Raw genomic sequence first — 20,042 nt, forward strand, 5'->3', positions numbered from 1 at the left:
ATGAAGTAGCTGGTAATATTGAAGGACTGAAAGTTGGAGGGTCTATTTATATAACGAAAAGGGAAATTGTCTTTTTATGGAAAATAGAAATTGAGCGAAGGAGCGAGAGTTTTGGTATTCTCTCTAGACTCTTAGCCCCGGTCATACGGCCAGTTACATCAAGCATTGTTACGCTCACTCTGCGCTTCATCATATTCTTTTTGTCTTAAACTATTAGGCCCACTCGCCTTCTGCGCCTTTGCACTCGGTGGCAGTTTGTTTCCCACGTCTCTGCATGCAAAGTAAAATGATACCCCAAAATGTGGGATACCGTTTTCACTGAACTAGAGGTGGTGAAAAACTAGTAGAAATTCTCCCCTACTCTTCTTAACTGCCATGGAGATCTCTAGGGGCTTTATTTTTTTTATGTGCTGCTTTAATATCGTTGAAAATTCATCTCACGAAATGCTTTAGCCCAAAAAATAATACTGGATTAAATCGAAATTTTGAAGAGAAAATTCGATTAAACTTAACTTTGACAGCTCTGCCAACCAAAATAGTAAGGCAACAATGGCATTATTATTTGTGACATTGATCATATATGTATGACTTTCGGATGCAACATTTGAGTTTTAAGAATGATCCAAATTAATGATATACGATTATTCAGATTTTCTTTGAGTTCCAACTCAAACAAACACTATACTCTATAACAAATAAATATCTCTTATTTTTTTTGTCAAATTCGACAAATATTATCTAGACAATCAACAAAAATCAATTTTCTTGATCCAACGGCCTAGGTATAATGCCCGATTTGACACCAAAAAATATATATATACCCGGTGCAACAAACATATACAGACAAATGAAAAAGTTACTATTGCACCAGGTTATACTAGCATATGATTTCACCCTTCAAATTCCAAGTGATCAAGTAGAAGGAAGACAGTGACGTGACAACTACAAGGTAACATGGCAAATATTGTTCCACCGTGCCATAACTTGGCTCAAGTGAAATGGCAGCTGAAAACCTACAACCAGGTGCGTGCATGCTCTCACAATCATGCATATTGAGACAAATTATTTGGATACAATGGTTGCTCATGTGAAGAAATTGGGTGAGACAAAATGAACAAAGAACTACAAGGGAAACAAGTACCAGGTATTCAGAGAGAGAGAGAGAGAGAGAGAGAGAGAGAGAGAGAACCATCTAAACCCTACATCATAAAAGGGGGTAGCTAAAACCATGTGCATGCTAACATGCATATATATGGAGGCACTCTCTGCATTTGAAGATAACATGGTTGTCCATGTGAAGGGATGGGAGTGGAGGGAGAATATAAAGAATTACATGCATGCGGCATGCCCACGTTGAGAAGAGATAGAGAGATTTGGCTGCTTCTACATGGTTCTGTTCTTTTCTAGAAGAAATAGAAAATGGGGTTGAAAGTGTTTTCTCTCTTTGGGAAGTTTGGCCACCAACCTGCAAGACTCACTTGATCCAGATATCTAAATCTAAAGATAATCGAATCCACATTAACTAGAATATAAGACTGGTGTATGTAATGTATGATTTAAAGGAAATATTTTTGCTCACCACTTTAACTTAAGGTGTACTCTCATTATCATCATTCTTAACACTTGATACGTGTTCATTGACATAATCATAGTTAGCTCTTTGCTTTGTATTCATGGAATAGTGGTTATGTCCATAAACACGTGTCAAGTGTTAAGAAATATGGTGAAAATACACCTTGAATTAAAGTGGTGAGCAAAATTACTCTCTGATTTATAGGGCTATTTGATGTCATAATTGCATCCTTATGATCAATTTGGATACATATGAGTTTCCTTGTACCATGATTAATCTTGACTGCTTTATTGCTTTCTTGAGAAAAAGAAGAAATAATAACTTCACTCATAATTTTGTGGGGGATAAAAAAAAGTGACTGTTCATATATTTTTGTTATTACAATTTCATGTGCAGGGGGGACGATTCATCAAAGTTGTTAGGCTCTTTAATTTTATTGTTAAATTTTTGTGTGCGATCGAATTCATGTTTTTGGATATTGATAATAATACTTTTGTTGTCAACCACAAAGACCAAATGTTTAGGATAACTCTCATAATAGCATTGATAGTTACCATATTGAATTGTGTGAAGTTGATAAAATGATCAGATAGATGGTTGCGGCGGGGGACAAAATCAATTCCAGAGATTCACATAATTTCAATTTCAGCAAATTTACTATAATTTTCTAACGTTTGCAACTCGAGGACAAATTCTTACTTCCATCAATTAAAAATATTAGATGATTATATTGGACACAGTGATTGAGTTATGAAAAATATTGGTGCAATTCATGTAATTAGGGAAGAGTGAAGAGGACGTGGGACCAATAAGTGGTATCAAATCCAATAGTTTGCCTTGGGACACTTGGCACATCATCATTTTAAGGTGGAACAAAACGCATGTTCAAATGGTGGCTCAATCCGATCCGCTCAAGAAAGGTGAAGTTGCACAGTGGAAATGGTATTACTTTTTTAAGGACTTCTCATTTGGGTGCTTGAGTGTCTGAGGAAGTGGTTTATCTTATTTCTCTTAATTAATTATTGTTATTGAGAGTGTTTGTGCCACATTGAAAAGATAAGAAACTTAGTTTGAATTTATAAGGAGTTCGGCTACTCCTTCCTTGTTAATTTCTTTTGGGGTGGAACCTCAATTTCCTTCAAGTGCATGGAGGTTTAACTTGCTCTCAATCTAAAACCTCATAGGGTATGCATATGTGAGTTGGTCCAGTCTGTCCTCTTGCACTTAAGTTCGAATCCTTCTCATGAGGTGTTTTTTGTGAATTTTTAAAAGTATATGGTCCAAAGTGAAAACACATTAAAATTAGGGATATGATTTCCCCATTCCCCTTTTTTCCACTTACACTCCCTTTTGCTTTTTAATCAATTTTGTTCTTTCTCTTTCCTATTCTACCCTTATCCTACATTAATTTATTTTTACTTCACTTTTATATTAGTTATTTTTCTTTATACTTAATTTTCCAATTTGCACTCCATTTTTAGTTTTTTTTTCCCTTCAACCAAGTAAGAAATTAAGTTTTTTTTTCCCTTTAATACTGAAAATGGAGTGTAAGTTGAAAGATTAAGTATAAACAAAAAGAAATAATATAAAAGTGAAGTAAAAAAGAAATTAATGTAGGGTAAGGATAGATTAGGAAAGAGAACGAACAAAATTGATTAAAAAGTATTAAAAAGAAAAATAGAGTGTAAGTGGAGAAAAGGGGAGTGAGAAAATCAGCTCCCTAAAATTAAAACAAAAATGGCATTTAACCTCATTAGAGTATTTGTTAATGATTAATTGGTCTAGTGCAAGAGACTTGTAACTTAAGTTGTTAAGAGCATTTACCCGTGTATCATAGGTTCTAGGTTTGATTTTCCTTTTTTACAATATCACTTCTATAAATTAAAAAATATGATTATTTAGTCTAGTGACACCCAATATCTACTTTATTAAAGAAAGTATTGGATCAAATTTCGTTCTTAACAGTGGTCGAATAAATAAAATAAACAGTAATTTCAGTCTCGCAATTGATTGGTAGTCTTACTTGTGGTTCATTCTATATTGAAAAGGTTAATGACAAAAAGATACAAATTTTGACACAAAGCATCTCTAATCACATTGCCTAATCTGGCGTGAGGTGAGCAAATCATTTTACAAAGACTATGACATGATAAGTTTAAAACAAAAATGACAGGTGGGCCCAAACTGTTGGGAACTGCAAGGCCTTTGTTTATTTAGCATGGAAGAGATCCACAAGCACACTCCAAAAGTAACGGAAGAAAGTGCATTTCCATGTTGACTGGTAATAATCTCTAGAGAATTATAATTTGATTATGCCTAATCTTCAAAATATGAAGCTAAAATCTCCTTTGAAGATATAATAATGATTACAAATATGCTAATTAGTGCAATAATAACATTTTCAATGGACGGTTTATCATCACACCCCCTTTAGGCTTTTGCTTTTGATATTGAACTGATGCCTGTCAGAAAACAGATATCATGTGTTTGATATATTGCTCATTGGAAAATAAATTTATCAAGTCTATAAATGATTAGCGGGCTTTTTTTTTACTAACCGGATAGCATTTGAGCGCTGCTGATAACAACAGGGTTAATTTGGCATTGCTGTGCTGTGAAAATAATCTCTGTCAGCTTTGCTGTGAGTGAAATCAGCTGTGAGATAAAACAGTTTGGTGTTTGGTAAAATTTTTGTTAAAAGTGTTGTTGGTATTGATTTTACGCATAATCAGAAAATGATTACCACATAATCATTAAACCCAGCGTCTATTCGAAACTGATTCCTGCATAATCAGAAAATAAAAACATTTTATTAGCTGCTTTTCCTTATAGCTTTCTCTCACAACAATTTTTAACAATACGTGATTTTCTTATAGTTTACTAAACGGGTTGGACTTATCAAATTTTTTTTAAAATCACTTATTAATGCTAAACGGGCACTAACTCTATCATCAAATCAATTATATTTATCAGTTTATAATCACACAATTACCAGATGTATAAATCACCTCATAAGAGTCGGATAAAACAAGAAATTGGATTGTAATTTTTTTGAAAATTTTTCCCTTTCGTTCATATGGGTCAAAAAGTGACTCTTTTGGCTAGGAATCAGTGGATCTAAGCTGGAAGGATAACAAAGTTGTCTAATCTACACATCAACTTAGAAAAGCAGTAAGAAAACAAATGAGAATGTTTCTGAAGAGAGAGAGAGAGTGAGGAAATCAAAATCTGCAAAAGCTCTGATCATATTTTGGCTGCATCTGATCATTGCGCATATATTGACTCGATATAATTGGATATTTCACTGTTGACACAATTGCCTCCGAAATTTCCAATTTGAAACCCCACCAAAATTAAACGTATGGTTGTAGCCTCTTACATATATAGAAAGCCTAGCTAATGGGCAGCTTTTATTTATTTATTTATTATTTATTATTTTCTCTTTTTGGAGAATAGTTTTGTGACAAATATTTCATATTATCATCAGGCAATTGTGGCTCAATCATGATATTTCACTCAAACTCTCTCTCTCAATTTGTGTTCTGGACTAATCTATTGAATTTGGGATTCTTGTTTGAAAATCTATTATTTTGTGATTCATGTTGAAGTTTATAATATGATGAGTGGGTACAGGACAAATTTTTTTTTGAAAATGTCTTCATCCATTCGACAATGAACACCAAAAATTCTATAACATATATGCTTTCACTCTCAATTTGTCGACTCTTTTTTCTTTTTCTTTTTTTAATTTTTTTCCTCACTTCTTTGTCTTTTCGTGTGTATTGTCCTTATCAAGAAATTCCATACGACGCATTCAAGTTTTGAATGTAATTTTCACCCTCAGAAAATTATAGGTTCCATACACACTCAAGCTGGTTTTCTACTTTGGTGTGTGCACCTTTTTTTAATTCAATAGTCTTTAATTTGTGCAATTTTGGTTTTTTTAAAAGTAAACTATTATTGATGCTCCAAAAAAAATCATCATGCATTATTTCTAGGAGTGCAATTTTCTCCTTATAATTTTATAACAGACGAGTGCATGATGACTTTTTTTGAAGTTCCAATAACAGTTCTGTTTCGAAATTGACCAAAATAGTGAAAAATGAGATCAATCTCTGTTTTTAATATGTGTTTCCATACATTACCCCAAAAGACTAAAAAAACCACTATAAGTTCTATTTCTCATAAGATTTGTGTGCTATATGTAGCTGCATATATATTTTTTGATTCTTTCTTTCTTTCTCATATAAGTTTGCAAATGGATACTAGTTAACCATTGAAACTCATCTAACTAAATTTTATTAGACATACGGCTAATAGCTATATAGCTAATACAAAAAAGTTTTAGAAGATGCTGATGACTTGATGAGTTTGTCTTGCCTATGTTGAAACACCAGGACAAATCTCAATGTGACCATAATCAAGCAGCTCCTCAATCATCTGCTCTATATGATCATCCTCAAGTCTCTCAATAAACTCCTGCTGATGCTGATGCTGATGATGCTGCTGATGATCATGTGGACTCTCGAGTACCTGATCACCATCACCAACCCAGCTCCCCTGTTCAACCCATTGCTGCACTCCACTGTACTCTCTGATCTTCTCGGGCCAATCGAAACCCGAAACGTCGCCGGTTTCGATAATGCAGGTGGCAGAAGGGGCTGCTGGCATGTAGTGTACTTGTTGCTGTGGCTCCTCCTTTGGAACTGGCTTGTTATTAGTAGTTTTGGCCATTTGCAGAGAAGCCATGTTGCATTTGTGGAGCTTTGCAATCAAAGCTGCCGAGAGAAGCTTGGATGAATGTGACATGGTCTCATTGGGATTGTATGAGAAATTGGTACGTGCCTTTGTGCCGCACATGAGCCTCGCTGCTTCATCGTATGCTCTTGCTGCGTCCTCCGCCGTTTCGAATGTGCCTAGCCAAATTCTAGTCTTCCTGAAAAAAAGAACAAAAAGAAACGCGTTTCTAGTTCAGAACTAATCAAAGTAACACAAGCATCAAAACTTCAAAAATGAAATTGCGTGAACTAAAAAACAAACAGCTTGGTTTGGTGAGAAACTGATTTGATAGAAACGTTTTGTCGGAGTGAAATAGAAACGGTTAAGATATGGGAATTACAGTAAAGGGTGGCGAATTTCGGAGACCCAAGAACCCCAATGTCTCTGTCGGACGCCGCGATACCGCTGGTGGGATCTAGCCATGGTGGTGGTTGTGGTGGTGGAAAGAGAAACGTTTCGAAAGTTTCAAGGGCCCAATGCGGGTTGCTTTGTGTGAGTGAGTGAGTGAGTGAGTGAGTGAGAACACAAGAGGAGGTGACTAGTGGGAAGGGAAAGGGGATTTATATAAGCGTTCATTTTGCGGCCTTTGGGGCATCTACTTAGTAGTGGGACCCTCTTGAGGGCTTTTAGTCCTTCCATTTATATTCTTTTCTGGTTTTGTTTAGCTTTATTATTACATGGTTATTTATATTTCTACCAAACAAAAATGGTTCAATCTTACTTATTAATGATACTAATAGTAAGGGTTGGGTTTTGGTTCATCATCAAGAATAGAAAGGGACTTATAACTCAAGTAGTTAAGAGTATTTATGTCTGCACCTCAGGTCTTAGGTTTGATTGCCTCCCACCTTCAATATCCCCTATATTAAAAATAAATAAATTATCACGTTATGAAAAAGATAGTCATATGATTGTATATAACTGGTTGTAAGGAAGACTTGTGCAAAACAAACGCAATTACTGGACCATAATTACAAAATTTCTGAAGCTTCAGTACTATCCTTGTTTTTTTTTTCTTTTTTATTCAAAAGAGGAGGAAGGCAAAAATCGAACTCTTGTTACGATTGTTAGAATAATACTCTATTACTATAATTAAAATCCTCACAATTTTATTTCTAGTTAAGACACATTACTACATCCATTATGTCATTTTTAAAATTTGTTATTTCTTGAATTTTTGGCTACTTAAGATTTTCATTGGATTGGTGAATATGATAGTTTGTAAGATATAAGTATAACCTTTTTTTAAAATGAGGACTTTGTTAAAATTGCTAACGAGCATAATTAATTGGTAAAATCTCCGCGTTCTCGTCATTTTACATAACTTTTTAACTAGTAACTATTAACATACGAAAATATACATACAAATTAAATAGAAAACAAAACCAGTATTTTTCTTTTCATAAACACTAACAAGTATAAACTGTTTCTTTATACCAAAAAAAAACAAAAAACAAAAAGAGAGAGTATAAAATAGTTGTTCTAGATCATGCATGTCTAGAGAGGGGGTTCATGGGTGTTTTTGTATTTATCGTAGTAGTTAAGAGGACATGGGTACGTGGCTTACATCACAGCTTCTAAACTTGGGAAACCTACCCATATGCCACAATGCAAGGTGAAGACACCACCCCATGTTTGATGTAATTTTCATGCCCATGCCCTCAATATCTCTCTCACAAATTCTCTCTCTCCCTCTCTCGTGGGCTTGTAGGCTAGCAGCTAGGTGTTATATTTGACCATTAATTTGTTTGTTGCATTAGGCGAAGCCAAAGTATATGCAAGGTAGTATATGCGAATGGGCTTAGTCAATGTATTCTTCATTTTACAATAAGTATAGATTCTTTTAATAGTTTAGATTAAATTAAAATAGAAGATGTTTTATAACGGCATTAACATCCAATTTGATACCTCCATTCACTCTATAAAGGCAGTAAGTAGTCATAGGTCATTCCCACTTACATGACATGTTATTTTGGTGTTATTGGTACCACTTGAATTGCCAAGCACAAGGCCTTTACTCATTACAATGCATGATTTTTAGCTGAGATGATTGATGAGGTGATGTTTTTGTGTGTGATGAAGGTCAAGGACGAATATTTGTCGCCTCTTGGATGTCCTTGGGATACCCTCGTACGGTATTATTAATTTAACCATGTTATAACGCGCATATACTTAATAATATTGTATCGTGAAGTATATGTAGAACATGTCATGTCATGTACCAAACCCTTTGGTGATTAATATTTGAAAATAAAAAAAGGTGGTAACTATGATAGTCAAGTCAACGAACAAAAATCCATAATAATAATGCAATAATTACATTATGTGATAAGTTAATATAACAAAAAATATGATACATTTTGTAGAGAGTTTACTATCATTACAAAGTTGATTTTAAATGGGATGTTCTAATTCTATCATGAATTGCTACATATTTTCATGCATCACCCAATATGCATTGTTCACGTTGAATGCTCTCACAATTGTTAATTTCTCAACACCAATTACCAACGTTTTTTTCTCCAAAAGTTTTCAGTCTCATCACTTGTTAAGTTTTAATTAGAAAACTAAACTGTGAGCTTCCACGAAAAAGCATGCATTTTACTCGTGATGATGTGGCACTTCCTCTAAGCTGGCCAAGTTATTATATAAATATGAATATATCTTGCAGCACCTGTTGCAAGCTTTGCGTGTGCGCCACATTTTTCAAAAGCCTTTATGCCTGAGAAAAGGTTTCTTTATTCTGAAGGCAATGAAATCTCATCACCCATTCTTTCTAATAAACAAACTAAAAGAATGTTTTCAGATGTCATTGTAAACACGAATTTCAAATTTCTTTGTCTACAGTCATTTTTTTCTAAGTATCTTTCTTAAAGCCTGTTGGGTATCAAGTATGGAACTCCAAGCAGCTTTATTTTTATTTTTTTTAAATTAAAAAAATAAATAAATTCGAATTTTAAGTATTTTTAATTACTTGTCTTCCTTTTGACCCCAAAAAAAGAAAATTACTTGTCTTCCCAACAGTGAAACAGGGTCATTGTATTTCTAAAATAAACATATTAAAGTGAGTGTCTGTTATTTAAAATGTATGATTTCTGATCTATTGTCAATTTTACTATTAATATAATTTTTTTCTCTTTTGATTAGATATGCAAAGGCCAAGGAGTTTTTCCTTTGTAGTTTAGTTCAAGTACAATGAAGGTAATTCAAGCACTTAACAAATTCTTACATCAAGTAACTTACATTTGCAGGGGAAGAAACTCACCCACATTTCTAACATCTATTATAGTTGAAATATAATAAATTTGGCAATTTTAGTCGTATTTCTCTTCACTTTGTTAGATGTAGTCTCAAGTTAGAATCTATCAGGATTGAAAAAAATTCAGTTAATTTTCTTTAAAAGACAACATTCTTGAATTAAAAATTCAGTGTAACCTAATTGATAATTTGCATCGGTTTGAATTGGTTGTTTTGATGGGTTCCAAGTTCGAACCATAACAAAATTTATTTTCTTAATGACATTAGTCCCAAATAAAGGTAATACACAAGGATTTCGATTGAGAATAAATTGTCGACATGTAACTTCAACTGAAAAATAATTTACCGAAAGAAAAAATAAAATAGAAAACCCTCCATCGGGTTTTCTTCAGCATTTAAAAAAGTGATTTTACACTAAAACTAATATTAGAAGGCTACAAGCCTAGAAAGCTTTAGTTTGGTAAATGGACAAATATTTATACAATTTGATTTATCTTTTGTATTTTTTTCTTATAAAAATCTTACAAGGGCTACAAGCCTAGAAAGCAATGGTTTGTGACTTACAGGGAAAAGTAAGATTACGCGTGCTTTGATATGTTATATAATTCCTAAGCTAGTCCAACAAAAAAAGCTTTTATGTTTTTTTAATTTTTCCTCAAATGAAGACATCTTTTTTTTTTTTTGGCCTTATATATGTTCCTTTCTTGACATTTACTCAAAGATACTGAGACTTTGTGATTCACTTTGGTTTGATTTTCATCCATGCACATCTAAGAATATCTGCGGGCCCATTCCTAAATCTGAGCCATTGACTTGGTGGGGGCTATACTTATTTTTAAACTAGAGCAGCTTAACTTTCTTTCATTGACTAATTTAATTATGGATGGCTTATAAATTTACTGTAATAACAATAATGATCAAATAATCAATCCGAGGAGTGGCCTCTTGTATTTAACATTTTTCTTTCTTCTAATACAAGCGGTATTTAACCGGAAAAAGAGGATTGAACACATGACACTACAAGGATGAATAAGTTTTAATTATTTGAGTTACAAGTCATTACACTATTTTTATGTGACAAAAGAAAAAGTGACATTTCTGTCATCCAAAGGCATTATCGATTTTGCAGACTAATTGTTAAACCAAAAGAGGGGGAAACTTTAAACCGACAGCAATTTGATATTGAAGAAGGGAAAACAAACAAAAACTCTTTAACCTCTCTATATATATTTGCTTATTACAAATATGATATCATTTTGCTTCTTTGCTCTTGTTATTTTCCTCGTTACATATGCTAATGTGTAAATCCAAAACTTCACAATGCAGCATTCACAAGAGTATATTAGTGTTCTCCCTACCAGTTTTTCTGACTATTTCAGCGTGTCAACAAATAAAATTCCTAGTCCAAAGTATATTAGTTTTAGGATATTTATCCTAAAATAAAATAACATATTAGGTTCTTTTCGTCCACAAATTAACCATAAAATTTCTTGATCTCCTTTGTACTCATCTCTCTTAAATCTTCTAGGTTAGTTTATAATTTTTGCATTAAAAACTCCTAAAGTTTTAACATTTCTTTCTCTTTCTCTTCCTCTTTTATTTTTCTCATTTTTTAATGTATGAGTTGGGTTCCTAAATATTGCGATTTATGAACTCTTTTTTTCTTTTTTTTTTCTATTTCTTTTCTATGTTGGAATCTAAATTATTAATTTTTAAGTCTTTAATAGTGTAGATGATGAAATTAGTATTTAACCAATTTAAAATATGAAATTCATGATAATTATGAAGAGAGACATGTTATTTATGAAGCACCCCTCAAATGTGAAATCCTAGCTCCACCACTGCTTATAAACTCATAATATTCATATTAGGTTACATCGAAACTCTAGATATGAATTTAGCTACTCATAATGTTAAAGTAACATAAGGCAATTACGATGAACCCATTAAGTTATGAGAACATTACAATAAGAGAAATAGCCTCTCCCACGCTCTTAAAATAATCACTTCCTCTCAACCCAAAGCTCAATATAGATTTCCAATATACCCAATCTCACAAGCTTGCAAACTCACAAATTTAATACCTCTAATTGTATCTCTCAATACTAACAGAGATCCAAAAACCTCAATTATTCTCTAATCTCCCAACGAAGAGAGCCCCAAAACCCTACATGCCCTAAATTTTCCCACACAAACATACATCACATAATACACTGTTTATAGACTCACACAAAACCCTAATCTTACAAGAATAAGTAAACCAAAACCTTGTCCACCAATCACACCAAAACATGGCTACATATAACTCTAATAGGAATAGGAAACGTGCAAACTACCTAGGCCAACTGGTCGTTCATCCATAGTCAATCTATTGACTTACTTAGAAAGTGATAGGTTCACGCACATGTAGCGGTCTAAACTACAGTAATTCCTTTCAAGACTATTGAAAGCTTTCTATGACGGTTGGAAATTTTTAAAACTTTATATCATTGGCCCTCAACTCCCATCCAGGGTCGCCGATGTTGCATCCAGTATGTGCTCACCAACATCACATCCACGATCGTTTCGCTGCAACCTTCACAAGAACAACATCAAAGGTCACAACGCTGCGTCGTATCATCACTCTGATCTAGCATTGTGCTCACCAATAGAGGTGTCAAACAGGTCGTGCCAGCCCGGCCTATGCTGTGTAGAGTCGAACCGTATCGGGCTTGTCCATTTATGAAAATCATCAATCTCGGCCTGAGTCCACGTCCCTAACCAATATGGGACCGGGCCGTGCTCGTGTTAGGCCACTAAACGGGTTGATATAGGCCCATACCAAATTTAACTTATGTATTGCATTATTTTTTTTTATTGTAATTTTATTTACAATTATGTATATATTAACAAGATTTTTTATTTGTTGGAAAAAGAGGCTAATATATTTATTTGAACTACATTTAAATAGAAAATGGCTAGATCTGTTCAGGTTTTAGAAATTGAAACTTGAAAAACAAAATTATTATTTTGTTTATAAAGATAACATTAAATTTTAATATATATTCTTAAAGAAAAAAAAAATACTTGAATTTAAGATATAAATATAATAATATTATGTATTATTTTTCTCTAAAGTAAATATAATTTAATAATTGGGCTTTAAACGGTGGGCTGTCCTGGCCATTAGGTCGGATTACCTTATTTCGGCTCATCCAAATATACAGATCGTGCGGTGTCGGGCCTTACATAATCAGGTCATGCTCAGGCAGTCCCTATTAGTTTGACACCTCTACTGACCTGCAGAATTGAAGAGTCGGCTTCCAACAAAGGCCAAGCCAACTCTCGACCATGTCCATCACTGACGACAAGTGAATGAGTTACGATCGGCGAAGATCTCTCTAATTTTGTTTTACAGAGAGACACATGTCAGGTTGGTTAATTTTAAGTCAATATTATGGGTTTTAATTGGTTAAGAGAGAGAGAGAGAGAGAGAGAGAGAGAGAGAGAGAGAGAGGTTCAGAATTTATGGATTTTTGTTGGGAAGGAAATGGCTGGGTTCTGGGTAGGTTTTTATTTATAAGATTTTTTATTTTATTTTTAATGTTATTATATATATATATATAATTTTTTTTTTTTTTAAGGAATTGGTTAATGGGTGGGTTTATTGTGCGGAAACACTCCAAAACCTAGTCGTTGATTGACTACATAAACATGTATGCAAGTATATTAGACGTATGCATGCATAACAATTGTTTTGAGGATATGAATGCATGTTATTATGCTCGGTTACTATGCATACCATTTAACTATGTTTATGCATATCAAATAACTATGTGGTTATTATGGTTATCACGCCATGATATCAAAAGAAAATAAGAAAATAAAAAATAAAAAAGCATAAGCATCATGAAGTCATGCGGGTGAGTACATGAAAACTCAAAACCACGTGATGACTTTAGCTCAGATAGAAAAAGAAAATTCAGATAAGGAAATAATATAAAGAGCAACATAATGCTGATAATGTGTTATAAAACTATGGGGAATTGTAGAGAGCAATAAGAGAAAGGGAAAGACAAAGAATTTGTTTTATGAACATGTATGATATCATTCATCTTTGATACCTACTATTTATAGGCTTCGAGGATAGACAAACATTCATGACCCATTATTGGTAGGTTACAAAAACATAATTTGTTAGTATGAAAATTGTATTGTTATTTCCTAGACTCTAGCATAGGTTGGGAATTAGTGTGTGAACATGTTTTACTAGAAGCTTTGGCGCAACACATTCATTCTGGATCTTTGAAGTATGACGTGATCGATATGAGAAACTGAGTTCAGGTAAATCATGACATAATCATGCATTCATTATAGGATTCTTAGTTGGAGTTATTTTCAATCAAGTATTTTCATGTTAATCCTATTTTTAATAGGATTAGATTTTATATCTTGAGATTACTTTCCTAGTTAAACTCTATTTTGATTTAAGTTAAAATATTATATTGATACCTAATTGGTCTCTTTGATAAAGATTGTTATCTTGAATAACAATCCTTGCATAAGTTGACGAATTGATTTGTATTAGTGGTCTTAATGTTTTTTGACGTTTTTCATCCTGTGCCCATTTTGAATCACAACAAATAGTCATAGTTGAATAGGTTTAGTGTGTGTTCATATTGCATCAGGTTTAGGAGTCTTAATTGAAGTGGGTTTGGTACTTGTGGGATGCCATCTGACTAGGCATAGGAAGCCTTGAATAAAAGAAGGATGCCTCTCCTTGGTTGTTTCACAGCTTTTGATATTTTGTGTGGGGCATATAGAATTTTGAGGAAAAAGCTGCTGTGCATTTATTTGAGATAAATCATCAAGTGTTTAATGTTTATTTGGTGATTTATCAAACACTTTAATCATTCATATTGCATTCATATGCATGTCGGTGACTCATATGGTAGAGAGCACCAAGATCGTTGTGGCGGTCTTTCTCCGGTGAGCTTGAATCGATCGTGACCAGTATCGGATTCAACATAAGGAGAGTTGGAAGAACTCCGGCGAGCTTGAAGCAATCGTGACCAGTATTGCGTTCAACATAAGGAGTGTCGAAGATCATCCCGTGACAGAAGTTGAGTTACGAAGAAGTCGGTAAACATTATCTAGAATGAGTCTAGGATAAGTGTGTGAGTACTTCTTGTAATCATTGTTCTATAGTGGATTTGAGTTGGACTGAGGAGTCCCGTAGATTTTCCCCAGAGGTGGGGTTTTACCATGTAAAATAATTCTCTGCGTGTTCTTTTATTTTAAGCTTTGCACATCTCAGGATTGATAGCTCATATCAATCCTGCTTCAAAGGTTGATCATTATTTATTGCAAAAAAATTCGAATTAGCTTGTTTAACCTTCTCCAGGCATATATAGATATCCTACAACAATATTATGATGTGTTTTATGGTAGGTATTATGAGTGATATTATGGTGGTCATCCACAACAATCAATAGATTTACAACTTTTTAATCAATTTTGTTCTTTCTCTTTCCTATTCTACCCTCACCCTACATTAAAGTTTTGATATGGGTACTCAATCAATGAAAGTGAACAAAACTCAGGCTTTTGGATTTCTCCATCATCACTGTAACACCACAATAAAACCCAAGCTTTTGGATTCCCCTATAGACTTGGAATGCCAAATTATTTTTATGCGAAGAATTCTTTTCCTATTTTCTTTATTTCTCTTCAATCCCTGGCTGTTTGTACTTTTTGAGAAGGTACCTAAACAAAACGAAAGTATGAAATGATCTCATATGAAACAAAGAGAACTCCATTAATGTGAAATTTGAAACTCATAGTCTTAAACTCAAATTCATTTTCTGAAATTCTGATAACTCAATTCATGTTTGCAGGTTCATCAATTTTGTTTTTTTCATTCAATGTCGGTTTTCCGAATGGTTATGACAGAGAAGAGAGGGAGAAGAGGGAGAAGAACATGGAAAAAGAAAATTTAAAAATGAATAGTTAGATGCATTTTTGTTTCTTTGTGGCCACCTAAAATTTGTTTCCTGTATAAATAAAAATAAAAATAACAAAACTATGGCTGCAAGGTTTATTCCTGGGGCATGAGTTTTTGTAGGTGGACCATGTAATTTTGCTTTCTTACTCGATTAAAGGAAAAAAAAAATTTGAAAATGGAGTGCAAGTTGGAAAATTAAGTATAAAGAAAAAGAAATAATATAAAAGTGAAGTAAAAAGAAATTAATGTAGGGTAAGGGTAGAATAGGAAAGAGAAAGATAAAAAAAGGACAAAATTGATTAAAAAGTATTTAAAAAGCAAAAGGGAGCGTAAGTGGAGAAAATGGGAGTGAGAAAATTAGCTCCATTTTTTATATATAGAAATTTAAGGATATGAATTTTATTTTAATTTTTTTGCCAATGTCCCCCCTGGCATCTATATCCTCGACATTTCATTCCCCCTGGCTCCCTCCATTTTCGCAACCCACCCCCCCTTTCCCTTTGTCGTCATCACCTCCCCTCTTGCAACCCACCCCAGACCCAAGACCCATTCGCAACCTATCCCACCATGTCAGAACCCAACGTAGAGAGGGGGAAGAGAATGAGGAGGGGAGGAGGGGAGGAGAGGGTGCAGTGGAGCTAGGGGTGCTGTGGGTCATGGGTTACGGTTGGGGATGAGGGTGGTCTGGGCTCGTGAGGTATAAATTGAATAGAGAGAGAGAGAGAGAGAGAAGGGCAACCCACCCACCCCTCTGTTTATTAAAATGATCTTTTTTCATTTTACATGTCAAAAGATTCTCCAATATGTATTTTATGTTAAGGATTGGTTACATACTTCTAATATTGGCCGTTGGATTGCATTCATTAAATGTATTGGCAGTCTCTTAGATGCAATTCAATGGTCGAGATTAGAAGTATGTAATCAATCATTTACTCAAATACTTATTAGAGAATCTCCCTTAGATCTCATATTATTTTATTTTACAGTATTTAATTATTTTTAACATATGAAATGACCAATTTGCCCTCATATTTAATGACAAAGTGGATGAAATGTTGAGGATTTAGACGATGAGGGGACATTGACGAAAAGAAGAAGTTCATATCCTTAATTTGCTATATAAAAAAAAGGATTCAGAGTCAATTAAAAGTTAAGTACAAGTTCAGGGGGTAAATCACAAGTTTACACAAAGTTAAAAACTTTGTTATACTTTTTTTATTTATTAAAAAAAAACAGTAACATATTAAATAGAGTCAAAGCTGGTTACAATCTTCGATGAGAACATTTTGAATAATTTCAGGAGGGTTCTCACTCCGTAGCACAAAATTAACAACTGACAAAACAGATCTAGCCAAACAGTGAGCAACTCCATTGCACTGATGAATCACATAAGAGATGGTCACCCCTGGAACTCAAGAGAAACTTAAGATCTTCAACAACATGACCAAGTGCTAAAGTTCAAGCTTCCAACTCAAATAGCATTCACATACTTAAGAGAATCACTCTCTAAGTCCAGTTGGGAATTTACCTAGAGAAGAACCCAACTGAATCCCTCACACACTGCCATCATATCTATATGGTAAGCTTAAAACACATATATGTGAACCTTATAGCATAAGGCGTCACAAAATTGCCACACCAATACACCCACACCCTCTAAAAGATCATTAAACCCAACCCTCACACTCTCACTTCATATCTGTCTCTAACTTCCTAACCCTAACTCATCCGTTTCTCTAACTACCTACACCATGTCCTTTTCAACATTTGTTTTGATTAATGGCTTTGGAAATTTATGGATTCACAACACGTACGGTGAATCATAGCCACACAACGGTTTATAGAAAACTGCATATGGTCAAGTTGTGTGGTCAACAACAACATATTTACAAATTATGTAGTTTTGATTCACTGCATGTATTGTGAATCCAAAAATTTTTAAATCTAAAAATCTAAGTAAAATGATGCAATAACATACTAAACACTAACATTTTCCTACTCAAAATTCTCATAGATGACGATTAGCTCGTCCTTTGAACTCTTCTTGTAGATTTCAATGTAGAACATAGAGAAAATGAAAATGAAAAAGAAAAAAAATAGGTATCTAAAAGAAACATGGTTTGGTAATGAAAAGAATGGGTATTCTTGGGACATTAGTAACTTGTTTCGGGTGTCAAGAAAATGTTGAAAATATGTGTCCAAGGAAACAAATGCGTCCAGAGTTGACAAAAAAAACCAAAACAAAACAAAACAAAAGTGTCCAGAAACAATTGTGTGTAAAGACAAATCTTTATTGAATTATATTACTTAACTATGGGCTCAAGGATGCAGCAAAAAAACCATGAGGTTTGGGAAGTGTTTAAAAAAGGCCTTGAGGATGTATTGGGCTTCCAATATCTAGACACCACAAGATTAGGGCCCAATTCAAATTAACTATCTTTTTCTTTTATGAATAAGGGAGAGAATATTTGAACTTACAATCTTTTTCAATATTAGAGAGAGAAGTATCACTAGACAAATTAATAGTTGGTATTTGAATTAATTATAGAGATATTTAGTCATATACTTCTTCTTAGCACTAAAACTATAGATAAACCCTACATTATTTAATTTTTATAAACATACCAAAAAAAACCCAAAAAATGACAGCTGGACTTATTGAATTTAATTTTGATTATTAAGTTACTTTAATGCCCTATTGAGTGTTTTAGGTTTTTTTATGAGGTTTTGGGGTTCTGTTTGTTTTAAGAAATCAATGACAGTTTTGTAATTTAAAAGAATTTAAAAGTTTTTTGTTATGTTGTAAATGGACTTTTGGTGTGTTTCTAAAGTCCATTTCATATAGAGTTTTTATTTTATTTTTATAATTTGAGCTCCTATATTGGGTATAATAGTGAATCTCCCTTAATTATATATACTATTAGTTAATTTTTATAATGACAAAGTCGGGATTTCACACTAAAGGGGGCTCTTCACAAAATTTTAAAGTCATTCGGATAGGCGCACTCAAGCGCTAATCGATTAATAAGTTAGTACGATACTAATTTCTCGGTATAGCCCACTTCATAATATCATTTCATATTGATTAATAATTTATTCATTCATTACTACCATAATTGTCATAAATTTCATATTTTAAAATCGTTGAATATTAATGTCATCATCTACATTACTAATGACTCAGAAGTTAATAATTTATATTCCAACATAAAGAAGAAATACAAAAGAGGTTCATAAATTCCAATGTTAATTAAGGTACCCTATTACAACATGTAAAAAAGGAAGGAAAAAATTCACAAAGTTTACGTTAAACAAAAGATGAAGAGAAAGAGAAGAAATTTTTTTAGCAGTTTTTAGTGCAAGTATCAGAACCTAACCTAAAATATTTAAGGGAAAATAGAAGAGTGATTAATAAGTTTTATAGTTAAAGTGTAGACAAAAAAAAAAAAACTAATATATATTTATTTTAGAGTAAATTTTCCAAAAATAATCTAATATATTATAATATTATATATCATATATAATATATAATATATAATATATAAATACAAGTAGTAAAACCATTAGGACCACTCTGGTCCCTACATGGCTCAGTCCCTTGGACTATTAGAATATGAGCATCCAACTTAAAATCAATTGGGAATGGGTGAAGAGGCTCAATATCATTTAGACTATTAGACAAATCTTTAATTCTCGATGTGGGGTTTGCTCTCAACACGCCCCTTCACTTGTGGTATCACTCAAGCTAAACACATGGACAATACATTAATGAGTGGATGGCATCACGTGTGACCGTCGGACCTAACATGTGAATAGCCTGCTCTGATACTATATTAGAATGTAAGCATCTAATGCAAAACTAATTAGCAATAAGTGAAGATGCCCAATATCAATTAAATTGTTACGCAAAGCTTTAATTTCTAGATATGATCATTACTCTCAATAATGATCGAACCTGATCTTCGTGGACATAGATTCAATTGGGCAAAGGTCAGACAACCCATTTTGTACAGCCTTGTTCAATCTAGCAAAACAAAAATAATTGTACGGCACTATTTTTGTGTGAAATGAGTATTGAAATTATTGTAATTCTTGATTTACTATGTATTTATTAACACATAAAAAATTAAAATATTATATGAGTTTCACAATTATATCCGTTATCCAATATCTGAAAATCAAGAAGTTAATTAATCGAAGGTAGTAGTTGATTCTATAACGACTTCCCCGGTTCGTAACTTCTCCCGATTCCATAAGTAAAAGTGACATTCATTTCGGCAAGCAAGACAGCCAGCCAGCAATTTAATTTCCTTTTTAATTCTTTTTATCGTACGCCGCTCACCAAAATAGTAAAAGTTTTTACCCAATCTACAAACGCCACGTCATCATCTTCTTCTCTTCATACTCGGAAAAAGCCAAAAATAGAGGCTAGAGAGAGCCTCAAATATA

The 20,042-nt window shown here is 33.3% G+C and overlaps 1 protein-coding gene across 1 annotated transcript; it reads right to left on the reverse strand.

Moving 5' to 3' along the window:
- Positions 1–5,779: 5,779 nt before the first annotated feature.
- LOC117622828 (ethylene-responsive transcription factor ERF003-like) lies at positions 5,780–6,867 on the reverse strand. Its single transcript, XM_034353606.1, has 2 exons — positions 6,693–6,867; positions 5,780–6,509 (listed from the first exon to the last, which is right to left on the reverse strand). The coding sequence occupies exons 1-2, from the start codon at positions 6,773–6,775 to the stop codon at positions 5,954–5,956; spliced, it is 639 nt and encodes a 212-aa protein (XP_034209497.1). The 5' UTR covers positions 6,776–6,867; the 3' UTR covers positions 5,780–5,953.
- Positions 6,868–20,042: the final 13,175 nt, after the last annotated feature.

Source organism: Prunus dulcis, chromosome 3 (assembly GCF_902201215.1).
Source record: "Prunus dulcis chromosome 3, ALMONDv2, whole genome shotgun sequence".
NCBI classification, from domain to species: Eukaryota; Viridiplantae; Streptophyta; class Magnoliopsida; order Rosales; family Rosaceae; genus Prunus; species Prunus dulcis.

What these genes read in the sequence shown, in the direction of transcription:
- LOC117622828 (XM_034353606.1), bottom strand. Translation starts at nt 6,775, where the DNA reads ATGGCTAGATCCCACCAGCGGTATCGCGGCGTCCGACAGAGACATTGG. An exon ending in GAAATTCGCCACCCTTTACT is followed by an intron (nt 6,510 to 6,692) that starts GTAATTCCCATA and finishes TCTTTTTTTCAG; the next exon opens with GAAGACTAGAATTTGGCTAG.